The sequence below is a fragment of the Cetorhinus maximus genome, chromosome 15 (genome assembly GCF_964194155.1).
Source record: "Cetorhinus maximus chromosome 15, sCetMax3.hap1.1, whole genome shotgun sequence".
Taxonomy (NCBI): Eukaryota; Metazoa; Chordata; class Chondrichthyes; order Lamniformes; family Cetorhinidae; genus Cetorhinus; species Cetorhinus maximus.
Window position 1 is genome coordinate 47,510,554 of NC_135893.1, and position 22,895 is coordinate 47,533,448.

The 22,895-nt window shown below is 44.8% G+C and overlaps 1 protein-coding gene and 1 long non-coding RNA gene across 3 annotated transcripts in view; one reads left to right on the plus strand and one right to left on the minus strand.

The window, feature by feature from the left end:
* The window catches only part of LOC144690651 (uncharacterized), a 264,306-nt gene that overhangs the window by 477 nt on the left and 240,934 nt on the right, over window positions 1–22,895 (plus strand). The window contains exon 2 of the long non-coding RNA XR_013578926.1: window positions 18,436–18,552. This is a non-coding gene — a long non-coding RNA (uncharacterized LOC144690651). The remainder of the gene's footprint in view (window positions 1–18,435; window positions 18,553–22,895) is intronic.
* Window positions 1,620–19,067, minus strand: LOC144690646 (hemoglobin subunit beta-like). Of its 2 annotated transcripts, none has more exons than XM_078558361.1 (3): window positions 19,042–19,067; window positions 2,399–2,591; window positions 1,620–1,899 (listed from the first exon to the last, which is right to left on the minus strand). In XM_078558361.1, exons 1-3 carry the CDS (start codon window positions 19,050–19,052, stop codon window positions 1,771–1,773), a joined length of 333 nt encoding a protein of 110 aa, XP_078414487.1. In that variant the 5' UTR covers window positions 19,053–19,067; the 3' UTR covers window positions 1,620–1,770. The 2 variants fall into 2 exon arrangements, with proteins under 2 accessions (XP_078414487.1, XP_078414486.1); XM_078558360.1 differs by lacking the exon at window positions 19,042–19,067 and adding an exon at window positions 2,833–2,949.

Genomic DNA, 22,895 nt, shown 5'->3' on the forward strand with positions numbered 1-22,895 from the left:
GGCTCTCAGTGGAAGGCCATATCAACAAAGGGTGCTCAGGGAGCAACTTTCCTGTCTGAACTTCAGCAACGACCAATGTTTGACACATCTGCACTTTTACAAGGGAGTTGTTACAGAAATATGTCAACTGCTGAAGTCACAACTTCAAGCTCAAGTTAAAGAATACAATTCCCTGATACGTCCCCTCATGTGACACTGTCACGTGAGTTGGGACATGTCCATCACCTTTTTAAAAACTTTAATTACATTTTTACAAAACCTACATGAAACCTCATCCCGCTGGTGGATGAGATTTCATGCTTTTTCTAATTCCCACCAGGACTCCTGAAAATTTAAATGGGGTGCGGTGACGTCGGGTGTTCAGCCCGATGTCATCCCGCATCATCTTACGCATCGGCGCGCGCGGCCCCCCACCCCCCCGCCCCCCCACCCACTCGCCGACAGGAAAATCCTGGCCAAGAAAAACATGACTCTGTCACATGAGCAAGCACTTGATAAAAAATTGTTTTAAAAGTTTATATATTTCTTTAAGTCACTGGTCAAAACAGCCTGGCCCTAGATGAGGTTTCGCAAAAAATACTTGGCCTATTTGCCTGCCCGCCAACCGAACAGTTGGATGGGCAGCGAAAACTTTTATTCAATTAATTAATTAACGGCCTTAATAGGCCTCTTAATTGCTGGCGGGTGTGCTACCGCCTCATGCATGTGCCCGCCGAGTGAACTATCGCGAGAGTGCGCAATGACGTCGGGACGCTTGCCCGATGTGGGAAGAATTCTGCCCTTGAACTCAGGAAAGTGTGTTGCCCACAAATGCCCACAGCATTCCAGCTGAGGCCTGAAAAATTATTTATGAAGTTTTAGCATGATCGAGTTTGCTTTATATAATATTCCCCTCTTTATAAAGCTGAGTAACCTGTAACCTCTTTTTAACTGTCTAATCAACTTTTTCTGTCACCTTTAGGATTTAGTGTATATGGACACCAGGGTTTTTTGGCTCAATTACGTTTTTCAGAATTATGCCATGTAATACATACTGTCACTCCATATTAGTTCTCACACGTGTCAATTCACACTTCTCCATATTGACCTCTACCTACCATGCTTCAGTCTATTTCACCATTTCGACCTGAAGCCTAGAAAAACCCTTATCAGTGTTGACTTTGATCAATCTCATGGTGAGGCGGGGCTTAGTGGTATTGTCTATGTCCCTCACTAACGAATCCCCTATAATTGCTGCATTTTGACTCTTTCTTTCACCCCTGTGTACAGTCCAATCTCAAAGGGTGCTGGGGAGGTTTGATTCTTATTGGATTCCTCCAAGGAGTCATCACTCTCTCTGATGTTCTGAAAATTAACTGATGAAATGTTGATTAAAATTAATAGTTTTATTTAATAAATTATGGGTGGAGATTTGAGAACTGACTGAGAAATGGATCCTGAATTTTCATCTCACCGTGTTACCTCATGGGTACTTATGGTTTATAATAAAGTTAAATGAAGAATTCACATGTGACAAATGTCAGGTTAATATTGATTCTTTATTGTTCTAAGCAAATGAAGGAAAATACATGGAGATATTTTCAGGAATTTGAGTCAGAATTAGTATATAAAGAGGAACATTGTTTTCAAGAATGCATCAGTTTTATTTTAACATAACTTGTTATTTATTTTTTTAAGAAGAGCACAGAGATTGTTATAGGTGTTGATAAGGGAACATTTTCATCAATTGCATTGCTTGATCAAAGCTGAAGGGTTTATGTCATCTTGGATTTAATGGTACTGCTTGGATATAGCATCGACCACCACATTAAAAAATTTATCCCAAATTGCATGGATGTGAGGGGTGAACTTCTCCTTCTTTAACCAAGCCAGTTCCACAATGACGCAGGTAGTCAGCAGCTATGAGAAAACAAAGATCCATTATCTAATTTGAAACAAAATGTGTGCTAATGGGTTAAATTTACAATTTAAAGCACCAAAAGATTTTGTCAGAAAATATTAAACGAGAAAGTTTATCATTCCAGGAAAAATCTCTGCATGCATGGAACAGTAAAAATAAATATTCATTAAGATCAGCTTGTAATCTTGTGTAAAACATTGTACGAGCCAATGAGAAGATGTGAGGACAACCTGGAACCAGTTGATGTATTTAAGTTTTGTGAACCTGCGCACTCCATGTCTAGAGTTATGGCTCCACCTGACTTTGCAGCAAAAGTGGAATGAGACACTCTTTTTCAGTGGAAACCAGATAACCCCAAAGCAATTCTTTCCCTCTTTCAGGAAGTCTCAGTCTACTTTATTTCATTGTCATGTCAACTCTAATTCTGGAATTAGCTTTCATTTACAGCATAACTTTAGTAAAAATGGAACATATATTTAAAAAAGATTAGTTTCTTACATGGAAGCTTCCAGCATCCACATACAACTCCTCAGCGTGCTTCCTGCTGAGCTCCTTAAACTGCGACTTGACATCATCCAAATGGGTGACCGCAGTACTCAGAGCACCAGACACTTTAGCTGCATGTCCTTTAACAGTAAATCCATGCCGGTCTTTAAAGTAGCGTGAAGTCCAGGGATAGACATGAAACATCCTGGAGGGAAAAAGCATAATAATTCAACTTAACATCAAACACTACATTGAATTTAATTCTCAAATCGAATCAATGAATCATTTGAACTAATAAAAAGTTAAGCTTTACATCAGTTTGACTGGAACTTCAATGAAACCTTTAATACTAATCCCCTTACCACGTAGCAATAAACACCCATCACCACAACGTTCGTGCAAAGAATAATGAATTACATTGAAATCAAACTGCATTCACACTATACCTGTCAAGGGCACTGGATATAATTTTGATTTTATCGATACTGTCCCATGTGTGGGTGATTTCCCCTTTCTCTTCTTGAGTCCAGTGCACCATTTTGCCTGTTAATATCTCGCCGCAGAGCCTCGTACAAAAAGGCTGTGTTGATCTGCAGTTTCTGTCTGATTTTTATAGTCTGCAATAGGGCATGTCCCAAAGCAAAATCCCAATATAATAGGCTGACTGATTGGTAGGTGGGACCCTCTTCCCTATCGCTGGGCAGCACTCTTCTGTGTTTTGAGTGTTAAGATAAACACATGTTAAACATTCAGTCCTTCCTGCCTCTCTTGTGTTCACTCATTGCAAAGAGTCGTTGTACTATTTTGCTGAATAATATGTTAACACCAGGGCCAGAGAGAGAAGTCATGGGCCCTTTTGCTTCTCCCTTATTCCACCCGCCTGTCCCTTTAACCCTCCCCCTCAGCCATGCATGACATTTTTTCCCTGTTCAAGATTCACTAACTAATTTACCAAACAATCACAGAAAGGAATGATAACACACATTGTTGCATCTGGTTACCAATATCCTTTGATATATATGCAGCATGGGTCATTAATATTAAGGCAGTGTTAGTTTGTGTGCGTCCTATAGGTGATGCCACTAGGACCATTAAACAACCCAGGGACAATACAAATTTTACTCTATCAGCTTCACGTAATATTGTTAATTTGACAGAAAAATATCCCATTGGTTATTTATAACACTGTGCAGGTGATAACATTGATATCCATGACTGCCTCAGCCCTCAATGACATGTTCTGCACATTGCAACATATCAAAACACTGATAGTATATTCATATTTGGGGGAAAGATTCAATACTTGCAACCCAGTTAAACTGCACAAGATCTTTTCCTTTCTGTAGAAGTAGAAGACTTTCTCTCATCTGGGTGCCCATAACCTCTGAGCCCCAGGGCAGTGTAACTGGTGGCTACCCCAAAGATGCTCTGGAGAACACCCCAGGCAGTTCCCAGGTAAGGATTGCGTGGCAATTGCCCAGGAAGTTCAGACTTCCAATGGGCAATTGCCCTGCACCAGGAACCATCCAATACTCTGATTTAAGTCACAAACATTTGGATGGTTCCAACTGTCATACAACAATAGTTACCCAAAAAATTTAGGCCACTTCTAGCTTCTGGGTAACTATTGTTCTGACCCTTCCCAAATTCTTTCGGGCCCCTGACTACCACCATCCCCCGCTACACCACTCTGACCCCCACGGGATCCTCTTCCACACCCCCAAGTGACCCCCCAGCTCCCCAACTACCCCCAACCCCTTTGAGCCCCACATCACCCCGGCTACCCCTCTGATCCCCCATGAGACATCCCTACCCCCACCTCCCAACACCTACAGAACACCCTAACTAAACCACCCCCAACTTCACCCCCCGATAGTACCACACTGACTGCACAGCCTCCTCGAGTGCAACCCTTGACTGACCACCCCTGAATGAACACCCCACACTGCCACCCAACCTTCACCTCCCCACCCTTAGCACTGACTGTCCAATCCAAGCCCCTGACAACCCAAACACTGACAACTAATGACACCCCACCCCCCTCCCAAAACCTGCCCATTTACCTTACAAACCTAGCTTCTCCCGGGTTTGAGATTGGCTGGGGCTTTAAATCAACATGATTTACGTCATCTAGTGACATAAAAAATGGGGCATGGCCTCCCTGCATCCAACTCTGTAGCCCTCAACTGAATCTCTTAGGAGCGCAGTGCCCTATGCAGTTCTCACCCAGTCTGAGTCAGAAAGTCTGGTGTCAAAGGATCGTCTGTATTTCAGTGAAGGAGAGGAGGAGTGAAGTGGCAGTCCAATTGGAATTTCCACTCCGTGGAAGTTCAGGTCCATTATTTCATAGAAGGGGTGTAATTGGATACTATTTTATCAGTAATGTCACACAATAGAAAGAACAAATTATTCCTGAGCAACAAACTGGCATAATTGTACAAAATAAGTCTTCACTGTCAGTGAGAAGTGTTGGAGCCCTCAGGTGTCTCTGTGCAACACACCCTTTAAGAAGCCAGAGGACAAAGACTGAATGGTTTACAAAAGTTTTTGTGTTTGCTTGGTCAGCAAGTCTGAAGACTCTACTGTTTGCTGCTTCTCACTACAATATATTTTCAATATCTACTGTGCAACATAGCCTTATCACCATGGGTGTAAGCATCCCAGATTTCCAATAAGTGTGGTGCAGACGGGCAAAAGTATGTTTTTCCCATCAGCCGCAATGGTGGGTTTTTGCCAATCCCAATCCTGCCTCATTAGTCATGCATTTCTGGGACACACGCCGTTTCAATGGTGGTTGGGCTCTCATTTGCCTGCCATGCCATCACCCAGCCATTTCATCATTCCAGATGCCAGGACCACTTGGCCCCAAAAGGCAAAAGGTTTGCAGGCCCCAGGTTTAGTGACACATTCCTCGAACACCTTTTGGATGCAGTGGAAACCTGCCATGATGTGCTCTACTCCCACTCCAGCCGCAGGGTGGGCAGCACATCACTAACCCGGCTTGGGAGGCAGTGGCAGCGGTGGTCAGTGCCAATGCCCTGCAAAAGAGGACAGCCACCCAGTGCCACAAGAGGGTGAATGATGTTCTCTGTTCTGTCAGGGTAAGTCACTCTACTGACCACTCTTAACTCACACACTCACAAACCCATCACACATCCCAGGGAGCTCGCTCATTGTCAGTTCAAGGACATCACCATTCACTCTCTCACACACACCTTCATTGTCCTCATCCTGTCCATGGGGCCACTTACCACACATGCCAGGCATGCTTATAATCTAGCCTGGCAGGCATCCCGCTTACACTCTCTCCATCTGATTTCATGCAGGATAAGCAGGCACACAACAAGAGGGAGAGGCTGCAGACCAGTGGAGGAATGCCTGAAATCAAGGTCCTAATGGACATTGAAAACAGAGCCATCCAGCTGGTTGGCGACGATCTGGACCAGGTGAGGTCGGCGCTGCTCTACCAAGTGAGGATCCAGCAATGTAACATCCATCAGACAACCATGCTGTGAGTGATGTGTCCTGTTTCACAGGCCACTGCCATGAACTAATTATCTCCCCTTGCTTCTGCAGGCACATCTTGGAGACAGCAAATGGATTCCACGGCCAAGGGCCTCCAATCAAGCCCCGAAGAAACCTCTGAAAAAGAATCTGAAGGCACCCTCTCTGAAGTCCCGTCACAGCGCTCACCCACACCCACCACCAATGCAGAGACACACACCTCGGTGGGAACGAGCTTTAGAATATTTTCGGGATTACAATCTGGTGAGCACATCGCACTGTTTGATACGCAGCAGGAGGCGACAGGGAGTTCCCAGGTCTCCGGCACTTGGAGGACTGCTGGAGGCCAGAGATTTGCTGAGTCCGAGTCATATGAAGAACCTCTGGACTTGATCAGATCTCAGTTGCAGGAGCAGCAAAAGCGAGCTTGGGAACATCAGGAAGGGATGTCCGCGGCACTCCTCAGATTGCAAGGCACAATGGAGGAGTACCTCCGCCTTCCGGCTGAGGTGATAGCGCCAACATGCCAACACACCAAGGTCAACACTGGTAGAATGGCGGCCACCATGGAGATCTTGGTCCTGGATATCGCTCCTGCACTGCTGCGCAGGCTGAACTCCGTCGCTGATGCCATATTTGGCCTCCAACAGTGTGTACACAAGAGGGGTGACCGGCAGCTCGATCTCACTTCAGCTACTTCTTCCCCTCAAGGGGTTAGCCAAGAACTGTCGGACACCTATAGGGAGGGGGACCAGCAGCTCGACACCCTGGGCCATCCACCCAGGTGACTCCAGGATTGTCTGGCTCATCCAAATCCTCTTCTCCTGTGGCCTCAGCAGCTCCAGCTCCACAGTTCCAGGAAGGTGCCACTGTCACAGAGCAGGGCCCTGAAAGCAGGCCGGGGCCCTCCAGGTCTCGGCCCTCCATAGGACTCCTGCCAAGGTAATCACAGACAGAGCATAGCAGTCAGCAGGCTGCCTCCACCTCCGCTGTGGATGTTGGGGGAGCAGCAAGACATAGCGGCAGGGTTAGGAAGGTTAAGAAGATGTAGTTGCACAACCTGAGTATGGATGTTAAAAACTTGTACATACTGTTCACTGCTGTAAATAAACACCCAAGAGTGTCTCCCTGCCTATGGCTCCTCATTCTAATGAACTGTGTTCGTGTCACTCAGATGTGAAACCTTTCTGCACAAGATAAAGGCAGGTGTCTCACTCCAGGGCCTCTTCCTTGTGCTCTGTGCAGCCTTCAGATTAAAGTGATGGTCCGGCCTCACACTCCCTGGATACAATACTGATGCCTGCACCTCGATGGTGCTGGTCATTGCTCCAAGAATGTAGTGGGCAGGTGTCACAGAGTTCCGTCATTCTCTCTGTGTGCTCTCAACACCTTTAAGGTGGGGCTGGCCCCCATCTCTTGAGGATCTGTGACCAGTGACACTGTGCTCCTGAAGGGCTCAGGTGCTGAAGGCGGATAAAGGATCAGGTGCATTTAAAGTTTCATGGCTGCATCTCCATGATATGACCCTGATCACAGAGCACAAGCGACCTGCCCTTGGCCAGACAGTAGTCAGACATTCTCAGAGACTATGTGAAGATCTATGGAGTGTCCTCACTGTATCTCAGCATCATCCTCCTGCCATCGAGTGACTGTTAGGCCCTCCTTTCATCCCTATGAAAGGAACTTTATCACAGAATGTATGTGTGCTCTTGTCAGCCAGACTGGGGTCAAACATTCACAGATGTAATGTAATTATCTATGGCGTCTCCTCACTGCATGTCATCATCATCCTCCACAAATCTAGCAGCTACGAGGGCCTCCCGAGCACACCTGCCTTGTCTGGCCAGTACAATGGCCCCATCGCCTTGGAGAATCACCTCACCCTTATGCCCATTGACATCCTCCTCATTGGAGGACCCTCCAGCTCCTCCATCTCCTCCTCATCCAGCTCCTCTCCCCGTTGCAGCGCCAGGTTGAAAAGGGTGCGGCAGGCAATGACGATGCGTGACACACTCTGCGGACTGTATTGCAGGGCTCCACCAGACCGGTCCAGGCACCGGAACCTCATCTTCAGCATCCTGATGGTCTGCTCCACCAAGTTGTGAGCTGCAGCATGAGCCTCATTATAGCGTCGCTCTGCTTCAGTCTGAGGCCGCTGCTCGAGTGTCATCAGACAAGGCCTCTGCTGGTAGCCATAATCCCCGAGGAGCAAGCCCCGCAGCTTCTGTGGACCCTGGAAGACATCAGGGATCTGAGACCAACTGAGATTGTAGGAGCCATGGACACCCCCTGGGAATCGTGCGCAGACCTGCAGGATTTGGTGCCATGGGGTCACACACCAGCTGCACATTCAGCGAGTGGAATTCTTTGCGGTCAATGTTGTTGACCGCTTGTTGCCACAGAGATCTGAGCACCAAGTGAGTGAATTTGATGGCACCTCATATCTGTGCAGGATGGCACCTGATGGCACCTGAGATGTGGGCAAAACCCAGCGCTCTTGCATCCTGATTTTCCTGGTCCCAGGCAAAATGCACAAAATTGTGTCTCCTTGGCAAAGGTGGCATCTGTGATCTCATGGATGCATTTGTGGGTGGAGGCTTGTGATGTCCCACAGAGGTCACCTGTAGAGCCCTGAAAGGAGCCACTGGGGCAGAAATTGAGCATTGCTGTCACTTTCATAGCCACTGGCAGTGGATACCCTCCATGTCCCCATGGCACCAAATCCTGCAGCAGCTGGCAGAGGTGACTGACCAGCTCCCTAGACATGCACAGTCTTCGGCGACATGGGTTCTCTGTCATCTGCAGGAAGGAGATGTAGCGTCTGTAAACCCTGGCTCTAGCTAGGTGCCAAGCAGTGACAGCTCACTATGACTCTTCAGTGGTGTCTGCAGGTGCCCCAGCCACCCCTTCTTCCAGAGGGTGATGCTTCTCCCTCTGCGCAGCCAAGTAACTCCATCATTCTCTTCTCCTTCGTCTTCTCTCTCTGTATGCTGTGAGGCATACAACTAATCCACCAGGCTCCATGTTCCTGATGTACTCCTCCTGCAGGTTGAAAGAGAGATGCCTGGGTTAGCTTGGTTATACTAAGAATCCCTCTTGGTTAAGTCTGAAGGCCTCTTAATGCATCCCGGAGAGTGTTAGCAACCATTGGGGCGGCCAGATTTAGTGCACTACATGGCTGCCCGAAACCCCACTCACCTCTGCCCCACTCCACCTGACCAATTGGCAGCAGCTTTGCACATTGGACTGCATGCTGTACTCTCAGCTCAGGCACAGACATTCTCCTAAACCACACTGCAAGGCTGCACAGTTAGCTTGAACCATGGGGGAGACTGGTCCAAACCGGGATGATGACATTGTAAGGGGCTGTGAGCACCTCCAGCAGTGACTGCTCCATGGCCAACTTTAGCAAGGAGATTGTACAATGTGCCCAGTCATCCAACTGTTCTGCTGTCAACTAAAATGATCAATAGTTTGCAGTCTGGGCCGGAGGGGTGAAAAGTTCAGGAGAATTTGGTGGCACTTTCATGCCTCTGCGTTGCTTGTGTGGGCAGGTAAGCTAGAGGCCCAACTCCAAGCATGTCAATGTGCCTGCGCCTGACCTGTCCCAGCTGGGGAGGAATGGTCCTTGTACAACCTTTATACAAGGTTTTTCTAATACATCCCTCCTCACCACCTCACACGTGCTTGTGCACTACCATCAACTGCAGTGCAGCCCTTGCCCCCCAACAACTCGCCTCAACCGCAGGGTATCCCTTGTCCCCCGCAACTCATCTCGAATGCAATGCAACCCTTGTCCACCCCAAGCCTTCTCAACCTTGAATTCCAACAGATGACCCTGGTGAGTGCTGCACGACCTTACTGTACACTCTCCTCCGGGATCCCCTCAAAGTGCCCCCCGCCAAGTGCACACCTTATATATACTGTTGTGAAACGGGTCGGTCTGTTTGGATGATCCAGCGTGGGGTATGATTCAGGTGGGAATGACGTGCAGATATAATACAATGAGCTTCCCAACATTTGACGGTGGAAAACACAGCCCGCCATTGAGGGACAGAGCAGACGATTGCAAACTGGTTTCACGACGTCATGAATCCTATTTTTGGCCTTCTCGCCATATTCTCCACTCACGCCACTGAACATGCTTGACACATACAGGCATGGAAAATTCCACCCCATATTTCATACCTCAAAAAATTCATCATAAGCACCAAGATAGAGTGGGGTAACAGGTCAGTATATAAAAGGACAAGATTTGCCTCAACGGGAATCGAGAATCCTGTGCAGTGTAAAACAGATTATTGATTCACTATGAGCCTACTACACACTCCTGTCCTGACAACTTCACCCCACAAAGCTCACTTGGTAAATTTACACTTGCAACAAAATTAAGAGAACTCCAGCCTCTGTTTGGAAGATAATTATGGATCTGAAATGCCATCTAGTGCAGCTCATTTCATCCATCTAAATGACATATGAACTTACATATTGAGAGCAGGAGCAGGCTATTTGGCCCCTCGAGACTACTCTGCCACTTGATAATATTGCCTACATTAGACCAGTGGCTACTACAACTCAAAAGTACTGAATTGGCTGCAAAGTGATTTAGAACATCATGAATGGTGCTGTATAAATGCAGTTTCATTACGTTTGCATGCAGTTGGCAGAGTGACTGTAGCAATAGTGAAATTGGTGGCCCAGTGCTGAATCTAAGGATAAATAATCACAGAGCAATCAACTGATGTGAGGAAAGTGGCTACAAAGAAATTACTACTTTTACAAAACAATTCAATTCTGTAGCTAATCCAACCTTACCATTCTGACTTTCCTGGAACCAACCTGCAACACACCACAAATGGCATCTGCCTATTTTACGCTGATGACCCTATCCCCATGATTTGTAAATCAAACATGTACTAGCGGCTTAGGAAAAATGTACATTTAATTGTTGATCTGAATTTTTAAGAGAAGAATGATTCATGGTGCAGAAGTCCAGTGCAGCCTTAACTCAAGAACTGGATTGTTTCCCCTTCCCCCAGAAGCCGCATTACAAATTGTGATGTACACTGTAAATTTACAGACTATCTGGGGTGAACCTAGGATGGAGATTTGTAAAACCTTTCTGTAAGCAATCACCTACTGACAAATAGGGATTTCATTCCCTGACTTTGCAAGAGTAATAAAATGGGTGATAATGAGTCAATGCCCTGTTTTGTATCACTCTTGGTTTTTATTTTCTTACATTTATTTTGATGAGGCCCAAGATTCTCAAACCTCTGGTACATCAACACAACATGTCATCAGAATTGTGTCTACTTTAGGGCATAATGACAATTAAATGGCTATTTATAACCAAAAGAGAATTTTGAGAAGTGTACAGAATTTAATTTTGTGGTACTAAACCTCGAAGGGGACCCCCACCCCTAAAGGGCCGTGAACCAAGACTCCTTAAAAACCTGGCATTAATCCATAAAAATGACAGAGGAGTAGGACATGCCTATTTCCATAATAGAGCCGGCCAGGTCGGGAGTGCCAGGTGCAGGCTTTTGACAGGAACCAGCCCGTACCCAAGAAAGGCACTCCTGAAAATCAGACAGCCCGAAAATGGGGTGGGAATCGGGAACTGCCCACCACTTTTAAAGGGCTCCCAAGTCATCCTGACTTGATTAAAACTCAGGCCGTAATTCATAGTCAGGTGTGTGATGGAATACACCTCCACTTGCCTGGATGAGTGCAGCTCCAACAACACTCAAGAAGCTCGACACCACCCAGGACAAAGCAGCCCGCTTGATTTGCACTCTATCCACCACCTTAAACATACACTTTCTTGACCACTGACATGTAGTGGCAGCAGTGTGTCCTATCTACAAGACGCACTACAACAATTTCCAAACGTTCCATCAACAGCACCTTCTAAACTCGTGAACTCCATCACATAGAAAGACTAGGCCAGCAGATGCATGGGAACACCACCACCTGTAAGTTCCCCTCCCAAGTCACTCAACATCCTGACTTGGTACCTTTCTGTTCCTTCACTGTCGCTGGGTCAAAATCCTGCAACTCCCTTCCCAATAGCACTGTGGGTGTGCCCACGCCATATGGACTGCAACAGTACAAGAAGGCAGCTCACCACCATCTTCTCAATGGCAATTTGGGATGGGCATCAATTGTTGGCCTAGCCAGTGATGCCCACATCCTGTAAAAGAATAAATAAATAACAACCCCTCAAAATCAGCTTTCACAAATTTGTTAACTTGTGTTTTGTCAAACTGATACCCTTCCCTATTATCCTATTATATTATTCTCACTATTGCCTGATATTTCCCTACGTTTGCTTCTCTAAAATGCTCCAGTTCATTCCTCATTATTAGATCAATTAGAGAATTTTCCCATGTTGGGCGTCCACGTATTGGGTTCGAAAGGAATTCTGTAGGAGCAGTGTAGGAACTCCATCCCCTTATCCCTATTATCCAGCTCTTCTGTCCAATCAATATTGAGGATACAAGTAACATCCCAGAAGCAGCTATAAACCAGGAACTGGAAGTGGGGAAGGAAGTCAGGAAAATTACAGTCACCAGAGAAGTGTTACTGAGTAAATTGTTGGAACTGCAGGTGGACAAGTGCCCGGGTCCTGATGGACTTCATCCTAGGGTCTTAAAAGAAATGTCTGGTGAGATAGTTGATGCGTTGGTTTTAAGTTTCCAAAACTCCCTAGATCTGGGGAAGATCCCACTGGATTGAAAGAAAGCAAAAGTAACCATATTATTCAAAAAGGGTGGGAGACAGAAAGCGGGAAACTACAGGCCAGTTAGCCTAACATCTGCTGAAGGGAAAATGTTAGAAGCTATTATTAAAGAGGTTCTAGTAGGGCACTTGGATAAGCTCAAGCTCATCAGGCAGAGTCGACATGGTTTTGTTAAAGGGAAATCGTGTTTAGCCAACTTATTGGAAATCTTGGAGGAAGTAAAGTGCTGTGGATAAAGGGAAGCTAATGGATGAACTGTACTTAGATTTCCAGGAGGCATTTGATGAATTGCCACATCGTAGGTTATTGTGGAAAATAAAAGCTCATGGTGTAAGGGATAACACATTGGTAAGGATTAGCTGGCTAACAGAAAGCAGAGAGTAGGCAGAAATGGGTCCTTTTCAGCAGTTTAGCAAGATGTAATGACTGCTGGGCCACAGGGAACAGTCCTGGGGCCTCAACTGTTTAAAATTTATATAAATGACTTGGATGAAGGGATGGATGGGATGTTTCTCAAATTTACTGATGACACAAAGATAGGTAGGAAATCAAGCTGTGAAGAGGACGTAAGGAAGCTACAGAAATACATAGATAGGTTAAGTGAGTGAGAAAAAGATATGGCAAATGGAGTATAATGTGGGAAAATGTGAAATTGTCCATTTTGGGAGGAAGAATAAAAGAGAAGCATACTATCTAAATGGTGGGAGATTGCAGAGCTCTGAGGTGCCGAGGGATCTGGGTGTCCTAGTGCATAAATTGCAAAAGGCTAGTATGGAGGTACAGCAAATAATTAGGAAAGCTAATAGAATGTTATCATTTATTGCAAGAGGAACTGAATACAAAAATAGGGAGGTTACGCTTCAGTTGTACAGGGCACTAGTGAGACCACATTTGGAATACTGTGTATAGCATTTGTCACCTTTTTTAAGGAAGGATGTAAATGCGTTGGAAACAGTTCAGAGAAGGTTTACCAGACTAATACCTGGAACGGGTGGGTTGTCTTATGAGAAAAGGTTGGACAGGCTAGTCTTGCATTCGCTGGAGTTTAGAAGAGTAAGAGGTGACTCGATTGAAACATATAAGATCCTGAGGTGTCTTGACAGGGTGGATGTGGAGAGAATGTTTCCTCTTGTGGGAGAATCTAGAGCTAGGGGTCACTGTTTAAAAATAAGTTGTTACCCATTTAAAACAGAGATGAAGTGACATTTTTTCACTCTGAGGGTCGTGAGTCTTTGGAACACTCTTCCTGAAAAGATGGTGAGGGCAGAGACTTTGAATATTTTTAAGGCAGAGGTGGATAGATTCTTGGTAAGCACGGGGCTGGTAGGTTATCAGGGGTAGGTGGGATGCAGATTTCAGGTTACTATCAGATCAGCTATGATCTTATTAAATGGTGGAGCAGGCTTGAGGGGCTGAATGGCCTACTCCTGCTCCTTGTTCATATGTAGTAGTTGAAAGTTCCTATGATTACTATTCTAATTCTTTTAACGCCCTCAGTAGAGAATACAATAACAAGGAAAATGCAGGATCCATAAAGATCTGAGAGTTATAGGAACAGGAGCGGGATCTAACATTAGAAAGGAGAAACAAGGAGCTATATTTCCCCCTTTGAGGTGCCATTTCCCGACATTACAATCCAACCCCCAAAATGGCCCTGTCCCCCATCATGTTCTCACCCCCCCCGAGTCAGGCCTAGGGCGGCTGCCTCCCCAAGTGTGGCGGAGGTATAATTCCTGCCGGAAATGGTGTCAAGTTCAGAGGTGGCTTCACCCCATCTCAGGATTGATAAAAGGGCTGCCTCAACAACCATCTTGGTACGGCTACAGTTCAAAGAAAATTAATTGTTGTTTGGTTGTTCGGAGCTTGAGTATTGCTGATAGAAGAGACATGTCTAATCTTTTCATCTTGCACTCATCAGGACACTCACAAGAATACCAATATCAGGAGAAAACAACAATTTATATTGTAAAAAAGAGAGTGCTTAGCTCTCACAAGCATCTTTGTTTGGTTCCATGAGAAATGTGTCTTTCATCGAATGATACCTAACCTCATATCCCTCGAATATTTCTGATACATGGATGATACATTTTCCATCTTTAAATCCGTAGCTGCATGTAACAATTTCCTTACATATCTTAATGGGCTGCATCCTGCGCTCAAATTCACCTTAGAAATGGAGCAGTCAAATTAACTCCCTTTCCTTGATGTACTAGTTGAGAAATCTGCCAGGGGGTTCTCTACCACGGTCTACTGCAAACCGACCTTCACTGGTCAATATACGTGTTGAGATTCTTATAATTCCACACACTAAAAGTTTGGTCTTATCAGCAACCTCTTAAATAGAGCCCGAGCCATTTGCTCACCATGCAAGATTGACACTGATATAGAGCGCATCAAAGGCATCCTGCGTGTTAATGGCTACCCTGATCAGATCATTTTGCACTATATATCACGCAAACTCATGAATGGGCCTAAGGCCATCAATTTCAGCCCTCTAAAGTACTCAATGTACCCCAGATTACCCTGGAATAACAAGGTGTCTGAAAAATTTGAGCAACAGGTGAAGCTGGCTGTTTCACGCTGCTACTGTGGAGTAGCAACACAAGTGGTATTCGCCACTAACAGGAAGCTGCTGTCAAGCCAAAAAGATGTCCTGCCTATCACACAAATGAATAATGTGTTTGTGAATTCCAGTGCCGGTGTGATGCTGGGTATGTTGGCCACATGTTCCAAAGACTGGCGGTTTGTATCAGACAGCATGTCCCAGCTGCTGTTCACAATGGGCAGGGTACAGACCATACCCAACCAGCCCATGCTTGCAAAACTCAAAACACAGTGTGCAACATTAGACATGATTCCACGATTGGACATTTGCTAAGTAGTCCTCAGTGTGCTAAGAATTATGCTGACAACCAATTTAAGATTGTCAGTCAGGCTCACAATGTGGCACACTTGTGTGTACTGGAAGCTACATATATTAATACACAGGGCCCTGTTCTTTGCAGACTGAAAAAGCATATACACACATTGCGCCTGTTTCAGTTAAACAAAATAAGTGACAGCCATTTGCTGATTCATTCCTCAGGGCAATGCCTTGACCGATCAGGGTCAAGCTGCCTGGTTTAAATTTCAAACAATGCTTGGCAGTTAACTGTCAGTCACCATCAGTGGTGAATTCTCCATGACAATGCCACTTGTCAACCTATCGGTACTGCCTCCAGTTCTGGACGTCATACTTGAGAGGAAGAACGTGAAGGCACTGGAGTGAGTACAGAGGAGATTCACAAGAGTGATTCCCGGGATGAAGAACGAAAACTATGATGATAGATTGGAGAGATCGGGACTCTTTTCCTTGGAAAAAAGGCTGAGAGGTGACTTGTTGGAGGTATTCAAGATCCTGCGGGGTATGGACAGGGCAGATGGTGATAAAATATTCCTACTCAAGTGAACATCGAGGACAGATTCAAATTAATTGGCAAAAGGAGTAAATGTGATGTGAGGAAAATTTTTTTCACCCAGAGGGTGGTTAGAACAATCTTCTTGAGAGGGTGGTGGAAGGATGTTCGATCGAGATATTCAATAGGGAATTGGATTGCTACCTGATAAAAGTGAATGGACAAGGTTACAGGGATGAGGCAGAGGAGTGGGACTAGGTGGAATGCTCTTTCAGGGAGACAGTGATGACTCGATGGGCTAAATGGCCTCCTTCTGCAACGTAAAGATACTGTGATATTCTGTTACAAAAGTATAATAATTTTCATAATATTATTCTGGTTTATTGTAAAGTAGGTTTATGGGTGTGATTGTAGATGGTTCTGTCTGTGTGATTTAATTACATTTGGAGTCAGGTAGGCTGCAAGCTTGAAATTATCAAAAGGAGCTAGGTATAGAAATATACTTGAAATGCAAATGAATCAACATGGATGCAGTCTTAGCATGTCAGGCATGAAAGGAATTTGCATTTTTAGAAAAGTGAAGTGGTTGTTTGCATTTCAAAGGAATTTTAGGATGTTTACAACTAGCCAGTTTAGCAAGGCTAAGCAGTGTGTGTTTATTTTCCAAAGGTTACTGACAATATTGGCAACATGAAAGGTTTTTACATTATGGGAAAGGTAAAGTTCCAAAGACATATGGAACAATGGAATTTATACATTAAAGAAAGAGAAACATATATAATGGGGAATGAAAAGCTATGTTGAGGGCCATGAAAGATCTAATGGGAGTGTGTGAAACAGCCTTTGGGAAGCCTCCAGCCATTTGTGCATAAGTCTTCTCTATCCAGTAACTAAAGTTGAAGACAAGATTTTGGAATTCCACTGACAAGTAGGTACTGCGGTAACTTGTTGGCTTTTTAAGAAATTTAAAATCCATTTTGGACTGTTGACTTAAAATGGCGTACAATTGGCAGACAGGTTAATTAGGAATTTAGGATTTGTTATAGTATTAAGTAATTACAGTCTTATTTATGTGCTTTAAATCTTATGGTTTGTTAATAAATATTTTAGTTTCATTCTTAAAAATCTCTAAAGGTCTTAGTGGATTCATTGCTTCTGAATTCAGTGCACAAATCTTCTCGAAATAAATACAAATTGCAAAACCAGCAACCCAGTTCAGGCGCTTAACCCCACACTCAGATCTCCACTCCACTACCCCTCACAACTCCCCCCTGTCTGCAATCTCAACAATCAGAACCAGACATTGAATAATCTTTTGGCTACTCCCAATCTTGCCTCATGCCATGGCATGTGTGCCCTTCAAGGAGCTCTGGCCCCTTACGTAGTAGTCTTTCAGTTTCAATGCATGCTGCCCTGGCATTCATACAATGGTGAGGCAACAAGCCTGTTAAACACCGTCCCCTCAATATCATGGCATCTTCTCAAGTTATTCATGCACCACACACTTGGAGAAAACACATAGTGACCCATGTACTCCTTCTAATCCAATAACAGGATGGCTGAAGGAGACGGCAGCCGGGAGATCTGGGACACGCTGATGCTAAGGATTATGAACCAAGGTCTTGAACTCCTGGTGGTACTCTTCCTGCCTGGCTGCAAGCAAGCTAACCCCATCATAGCCAAGAAGGCATGGACACAGATTGCAAAGGTGGTCAGTGACTTGAGCGAGTACTCAGGTGCAGTGCCGCAAACCCTTCAGTTACCTGCTGAACTCTGGCAAGGTTACTGGGACTCCCATCTACTACGCGATCCCCCTTGGATCACAACATGCAGCAAGAAAATCACCTGGGGGACACAACCTCGGAGCAGTTTGTCTCCAGGCCACTGACTCAGCAACTGCTGTTAATGTATATGGGCTGCCAAAAAGGAAATGTCATTTCAAAGCGGGAGGTTTTCCATGTCCGACTGAACCGCTTCATCACCCTCTCCCTCTTGTCCATGCAGGAGAATCGAGAACACGGCATCTGAAAAAAGGGAGAAAACCCAGACTGGTAACCAATGCTGCTCTCAGTATTGTCCATGGAGGAGAGGGCCATGGAAATTACCAGGTTGTGATAGAGGGAATGTGTGGGTGACAGCAAATCCCCCCTTACAGGTGCAAAGGGCCATGGAGGAGGCTCTCTCAGGAATATTGTGGCATTGGTTGTCATGGTGGTGGATCTTGGTGAATGATTGTTTCTGGGTGTGGGGGGCACTTTAGATGGTGTAAGGGTGGCACTGAATCTGTGAGGAAAGCCTAGTCTGACAGCATCCTGTGAATTGGGTGCAGTGTTCAGAAACGTCACTGAGGGATGATGAGTGTCTGCATGAATTCATATACTAAGCTTCTCTTGTTTCTCTCACAGGTGCCAGAGGTGTGGTCCCACCCCCAGGAGCCACGGATTGCCTCAGGCAACAAGAAAAGAGAAGCCTGCCTGAGAAAGCATTGTCATACCAGACTAGCTCATCAAGCAAAATCTCAGGTTTTAGATTCAGGGACACTGGATGAGGAACACAGCCCTCATGTGCAGGACGAGGTGTTAGGTGCAGTGGCAGCTGTGGGCCGTCCAGCACAGAGTACATGGCTCTGTATCTGGAGTGAGTGTAGAGCGAGGGGCCCTGAAACAGGAGACTCTCGCAGGTGGCCCAGCGGCTGGAGGACATGCAGCTGAACCCCAGCAGCACATACCTTCAAGCCAGCAGGACAGCACACCAAGGGCTGAGGAATCTTCAGAGGAGGATGAGGATCCCATGTAGTTTGTTGGAATCTCACCATTTTATTCATATTACTAATTAGCTTGGAAATTTTTGTTGCTGTAAATGACCAACTCAGTGATTAATTTTGTCACCAATTTTGTTTAAATATATTTGCACAATATTTTCAATATCACATTGAATGAGGCAGTTTTTGAAAAGAAACTTGGTTGAAAAAAAACATTAATTTTCAAATCAGCTCAAGCAGATGGCCTTACCTTTGGGTCATTATCTTATCGCAACCAAAACCGTGATCCACCCAAGTGACTGGGAGGGTGGGGGTGACATTCCTGGAGCTGTTTGGGCAGATACACACTAACAAATTTTTTACCCACCCATTTGGCACTCGTGTGTGACTTTAGCAGGCATGGACAGAGAGGTGACATGAAAAATTAATTGACTGATTGTTTTCACATTGGAATATTTTGCAGTACTGAACCAATTGCTCTCCTTTTATGTGTGTTGTGTTATATTTACGTGTATTATTTCAAATAAATGTAGTGGTAATATTCCTGGGTTTAGCATTAAAAATTTGAAGACAGACACTACTGTGCTTGAATGGCAGTGTAGTGGAATTTCCTGCATGATTTTCACTGGGTCACTGTGACTTCTGCTCATGTGGGTGCTACAATGAGAATTGCAGGTAAATGCACTCCAGACACCTGTGTACTCAGTTTTGCTATTCTATCATCAAGAGAAAACCTTTACCAAAGAACTGTCAGTTCAGCTTCCAGACATACAGTTCCAATGTTATCTGTCGGAGTGACATGCTCTTCTGTAGGAAACAGTCTTCAGTTTTCTCTTTTTAAATGGATAATGTTTTCACTGTTTCTGTACTGTGTGGGTTTACCTTTAGTCGTGGAGACCATGTTCAGGACTGCGCCACTCCCAACTTTTGCAATTTGGCTCAGTTGGAGGCAACTAAATGGAAACAAGGCTGCTGAAGCCATTCACATGACTCAACAATAACCCTTTTCTCACCACAAGAAATCTCCCTTATTCTGACCTAATGTTTGCTACATGTTACCAAAAATAAGAGGAGAAATCTCGGACCAAAATAGCAGCCTATTCCGTTTCCCACCCCTCTGTTCCTCTACTTACTGCTTGGTACAACAGTCACACCATCTTACCATCTCCCACCAAGGCAAACTATAGCGATAAAAACAAAAAACCACTGCGGATGCTGGAAATCCAAAACAAAAACAGAATTACCTGGAAAAACTCAGCAGGTCTGGCAGCATCGGTGGAGAAGAAAGGAGTTGACGTTTCGAGTCCACATGATCCTTCAACAGAACTGAGTGTAGTTAGGAGAGGGGTGAAATATAAGCTGGTTTAAGGTGGGGGGGGCGTGGGGAGAGAAGTTGAGGGTGGGGTGGTTGTAGGGACAAGTAATCAGTGATAGGAGCAGATAATCAAAAGATGTCACAGACAAAAGGATCAAAGAGGTGTTGAAGGTGGTGATAAGGATCAAAGAGGTGTTGAAGGTGGTGATTATCCAGTGAAGCCCAACACAAACTGGAGGAACAGCACCTCATCTTCCGACTAGGCACTTTACAGCCTTCCGGGCTCAATATTGAATTCAGCAACTTTAGATCTTAAACTCCCTCCCCCCATCCCCATCCCGTTTCTTCCCCCTCCCTTTTGTTTTTTTCAATAATTTATATAGATTCTTCTTTTCCCACCTATTTCCATTATTTTTAAATCTACAACTAATACCTTGTCAGTCTTTCCACCCCTCCGCCACTAGAGCTGTACCTTGAGTGTCCTGCCATCCATTCTTAATTAGCACTTTTCTTAGATAATATCACCACCTTCAACACCTCTTTGATCCTTTTGTCTGTGACATCTTTTGATTAACTGCTCCTATCACTGCTTGCTTGTCCCTACAACCACCCCACCCACAACTTCTCTCTCCCCCCGCCCCCCACACCTTAGACCAGCTTATATTTCAGCCCTCTCCTAACTATACTCAGTTCTGTTCAAGGGTCATGTGGACTCGAAACGTCAACTCCTTTCTTCTCCACCGATGCTGCTAAACTATAGCGATGTCCAGAATTCTGCTTAAAATACTACCATCAGACCAGCCACAACATGTACATTATGACATTAGCTATTACAGATTTTGTGATACCATTTCTTCCTGCATGTGCAGCATTAATGGATCTTTTAGAGAGGGAGCCATTCTACTTGCTGACCAGCTCTGCAATAGTGTCTAAATAGTGATAAGAAATTTTCTTATTTCCAAAAGCAGGAGCCAGAGAATATCTCAGTTTAAGTTGTTTTGTTATCTGGGCAGAATTGTTTAGTTGGTGGGCGGGCTTGGTGGGAGCAGGTAAGGGCGGTTGCGGAGCCAATTGCCGCCCCCGATCAGCTCCATGTCACCATTTTACGCGGGCGTGCCAATTAAGGGCCGCCCAGCGTAAGACACGAGCAGTAGCTGGCAGGGTGAGGAGGGAGAGTTGGGGCATGCGCTCTTTCACGCTTGCACATGAAAGGACGCTTCAATATCTCTGAGGTACAGAGCTGCCTTAGAGAGATTGAAGGGCTTCTGAAATTATGAAATAAAAGGTTTATAAATTGATTTAAACATATACCCTCATGTGTCACATGAGATTGGACACATTTTTATTTCCATGAAAATGTATTTATTTGTTTAATAAAAGCTTTAGGAAACCTCATCTCGCTTGTGGATGAGGTTTCCTAAAAAAAGCGAAGGCCGCTTGACCTCTTCGCCTGCCCGCCAAAAGTAAGGTTGGACAGGCAGCGTAAACAATCACAATAATTACTTTGTTAATGGTCTTAATAGGCTGTTTACATTTCAGCTGCCGCACAGCTGACTCCGGCGCGTGCCTGCGAAACAAAATATTGCGGGACTTCGCGATGATGCCGGGACGCATGTCTGATGTCATTGCGCGTCATTTTACGCGTTGGCATGTCGGGCCCACCCCCGCACGCCAACTGAAAAGTCCTGTCCCTGGCGTCACATTTCAGAGTTTGTGATTGTTGGTCGAGGAGGAATTTCAACTCAATTGATATTTAATTATTTAATTAAATTGAGCTCACAAGAATTTAAAGTCATAGAGGACATGCTGCTTTTGAGAATGCACTTCAGGTTGGAACTAAATGGCTGGAGAAATGTGGGACTAAATTGAATGGCTGCTGGCAATGGGTGCAGGGATTGCAATGCATGATTACCCTGTACCTGTTCATAGAACTGCAGGCAGATTGGCAAATTTGTATTGCCTGCTCATTATAATGATTTCTATAGGCAATGTTATGCCCACAGCCAATGTTAATTGCTGCGCAAACCAAATCCCAGAGGGAAACTTGGCATACAGGCCACAAACTTTTTTTTGTATTCTGAAAATCAGAAGGCATACTGATCTCAGCAGCAAGGAGTCCAGTAACATTTCTTGGATTTTCAAAATTAAAAGTAACAGATTTATTGACAAGAAAAGAAGAAAACTTAACCACACAAGATTATAGATACACTGTTAAACTTAGTCTTACAAACCATTCCCCCAAAAAGACTCTCTAATTGGTCAGACCCACAAGTAAACACCTTCCAGGCAACACTACTTTATCGAAGTTTAACTAGAAAAATCCATTAATGTTCCCCAAGGCAAACTGCTGTAGCTTTAATAATGGAATATCACATGACCTACAACTCTCTTCCACTCTGCTGTGGAAATCCAAACTTCAGAATAAAACTGCTTTTTGCAGCCTAAGACTTTTCTGGCTTGACTGAATGACTGATTCAAACCTGCATCTTCTCCCAAACCAGAGCCACAGCTCCCAACTCAGCTCCAGCTCAACAGTAGCTTAGCTCCAGCTCTACCTCAACCAGCTTAGCTCCTCACAGTAACTCTAAAATACCCTTTTTTCCCTTTTATCTCAGATTCCAATGTTCTCACAACTCTTTGAAACTCAAATACTTCCAAATATAAAATATTTCATGCCTCTATTTTGTCTTTGCTTTTCGGTCAATAAAATATAATATCCCCACTTCTACTTACCTATGGAACTCCTGCAAGATGCAAACATGTTTACTGTTATATCATATCTGACTTCC

Excerpts from the sequence above, each read along its gene's own strand:
- LOC144690646 (XM_078558360.1), bottom strand. The coding sequence starts at position 2,924 with ATGGTGCACTGGACTCAAGAAGAGAAAGGGGAAATCACCCACACATGG. Across the intron at positions 2,592-2,832 it reads ATATCCAGTGCCCTTGACAG|GATGTTTCATGTCTATCCCT; the intron begins GTATAGTGTGAA and ends TTTTCCCTCCAG. Across the intron at positions 1,900-2,398 it reads TGGATGCTGGAAGCTTCCAT|CTGCTGACTACCTGCGTCAT; the intron begins GTAAGAAACTAA and ends GTTTTCTCATAG.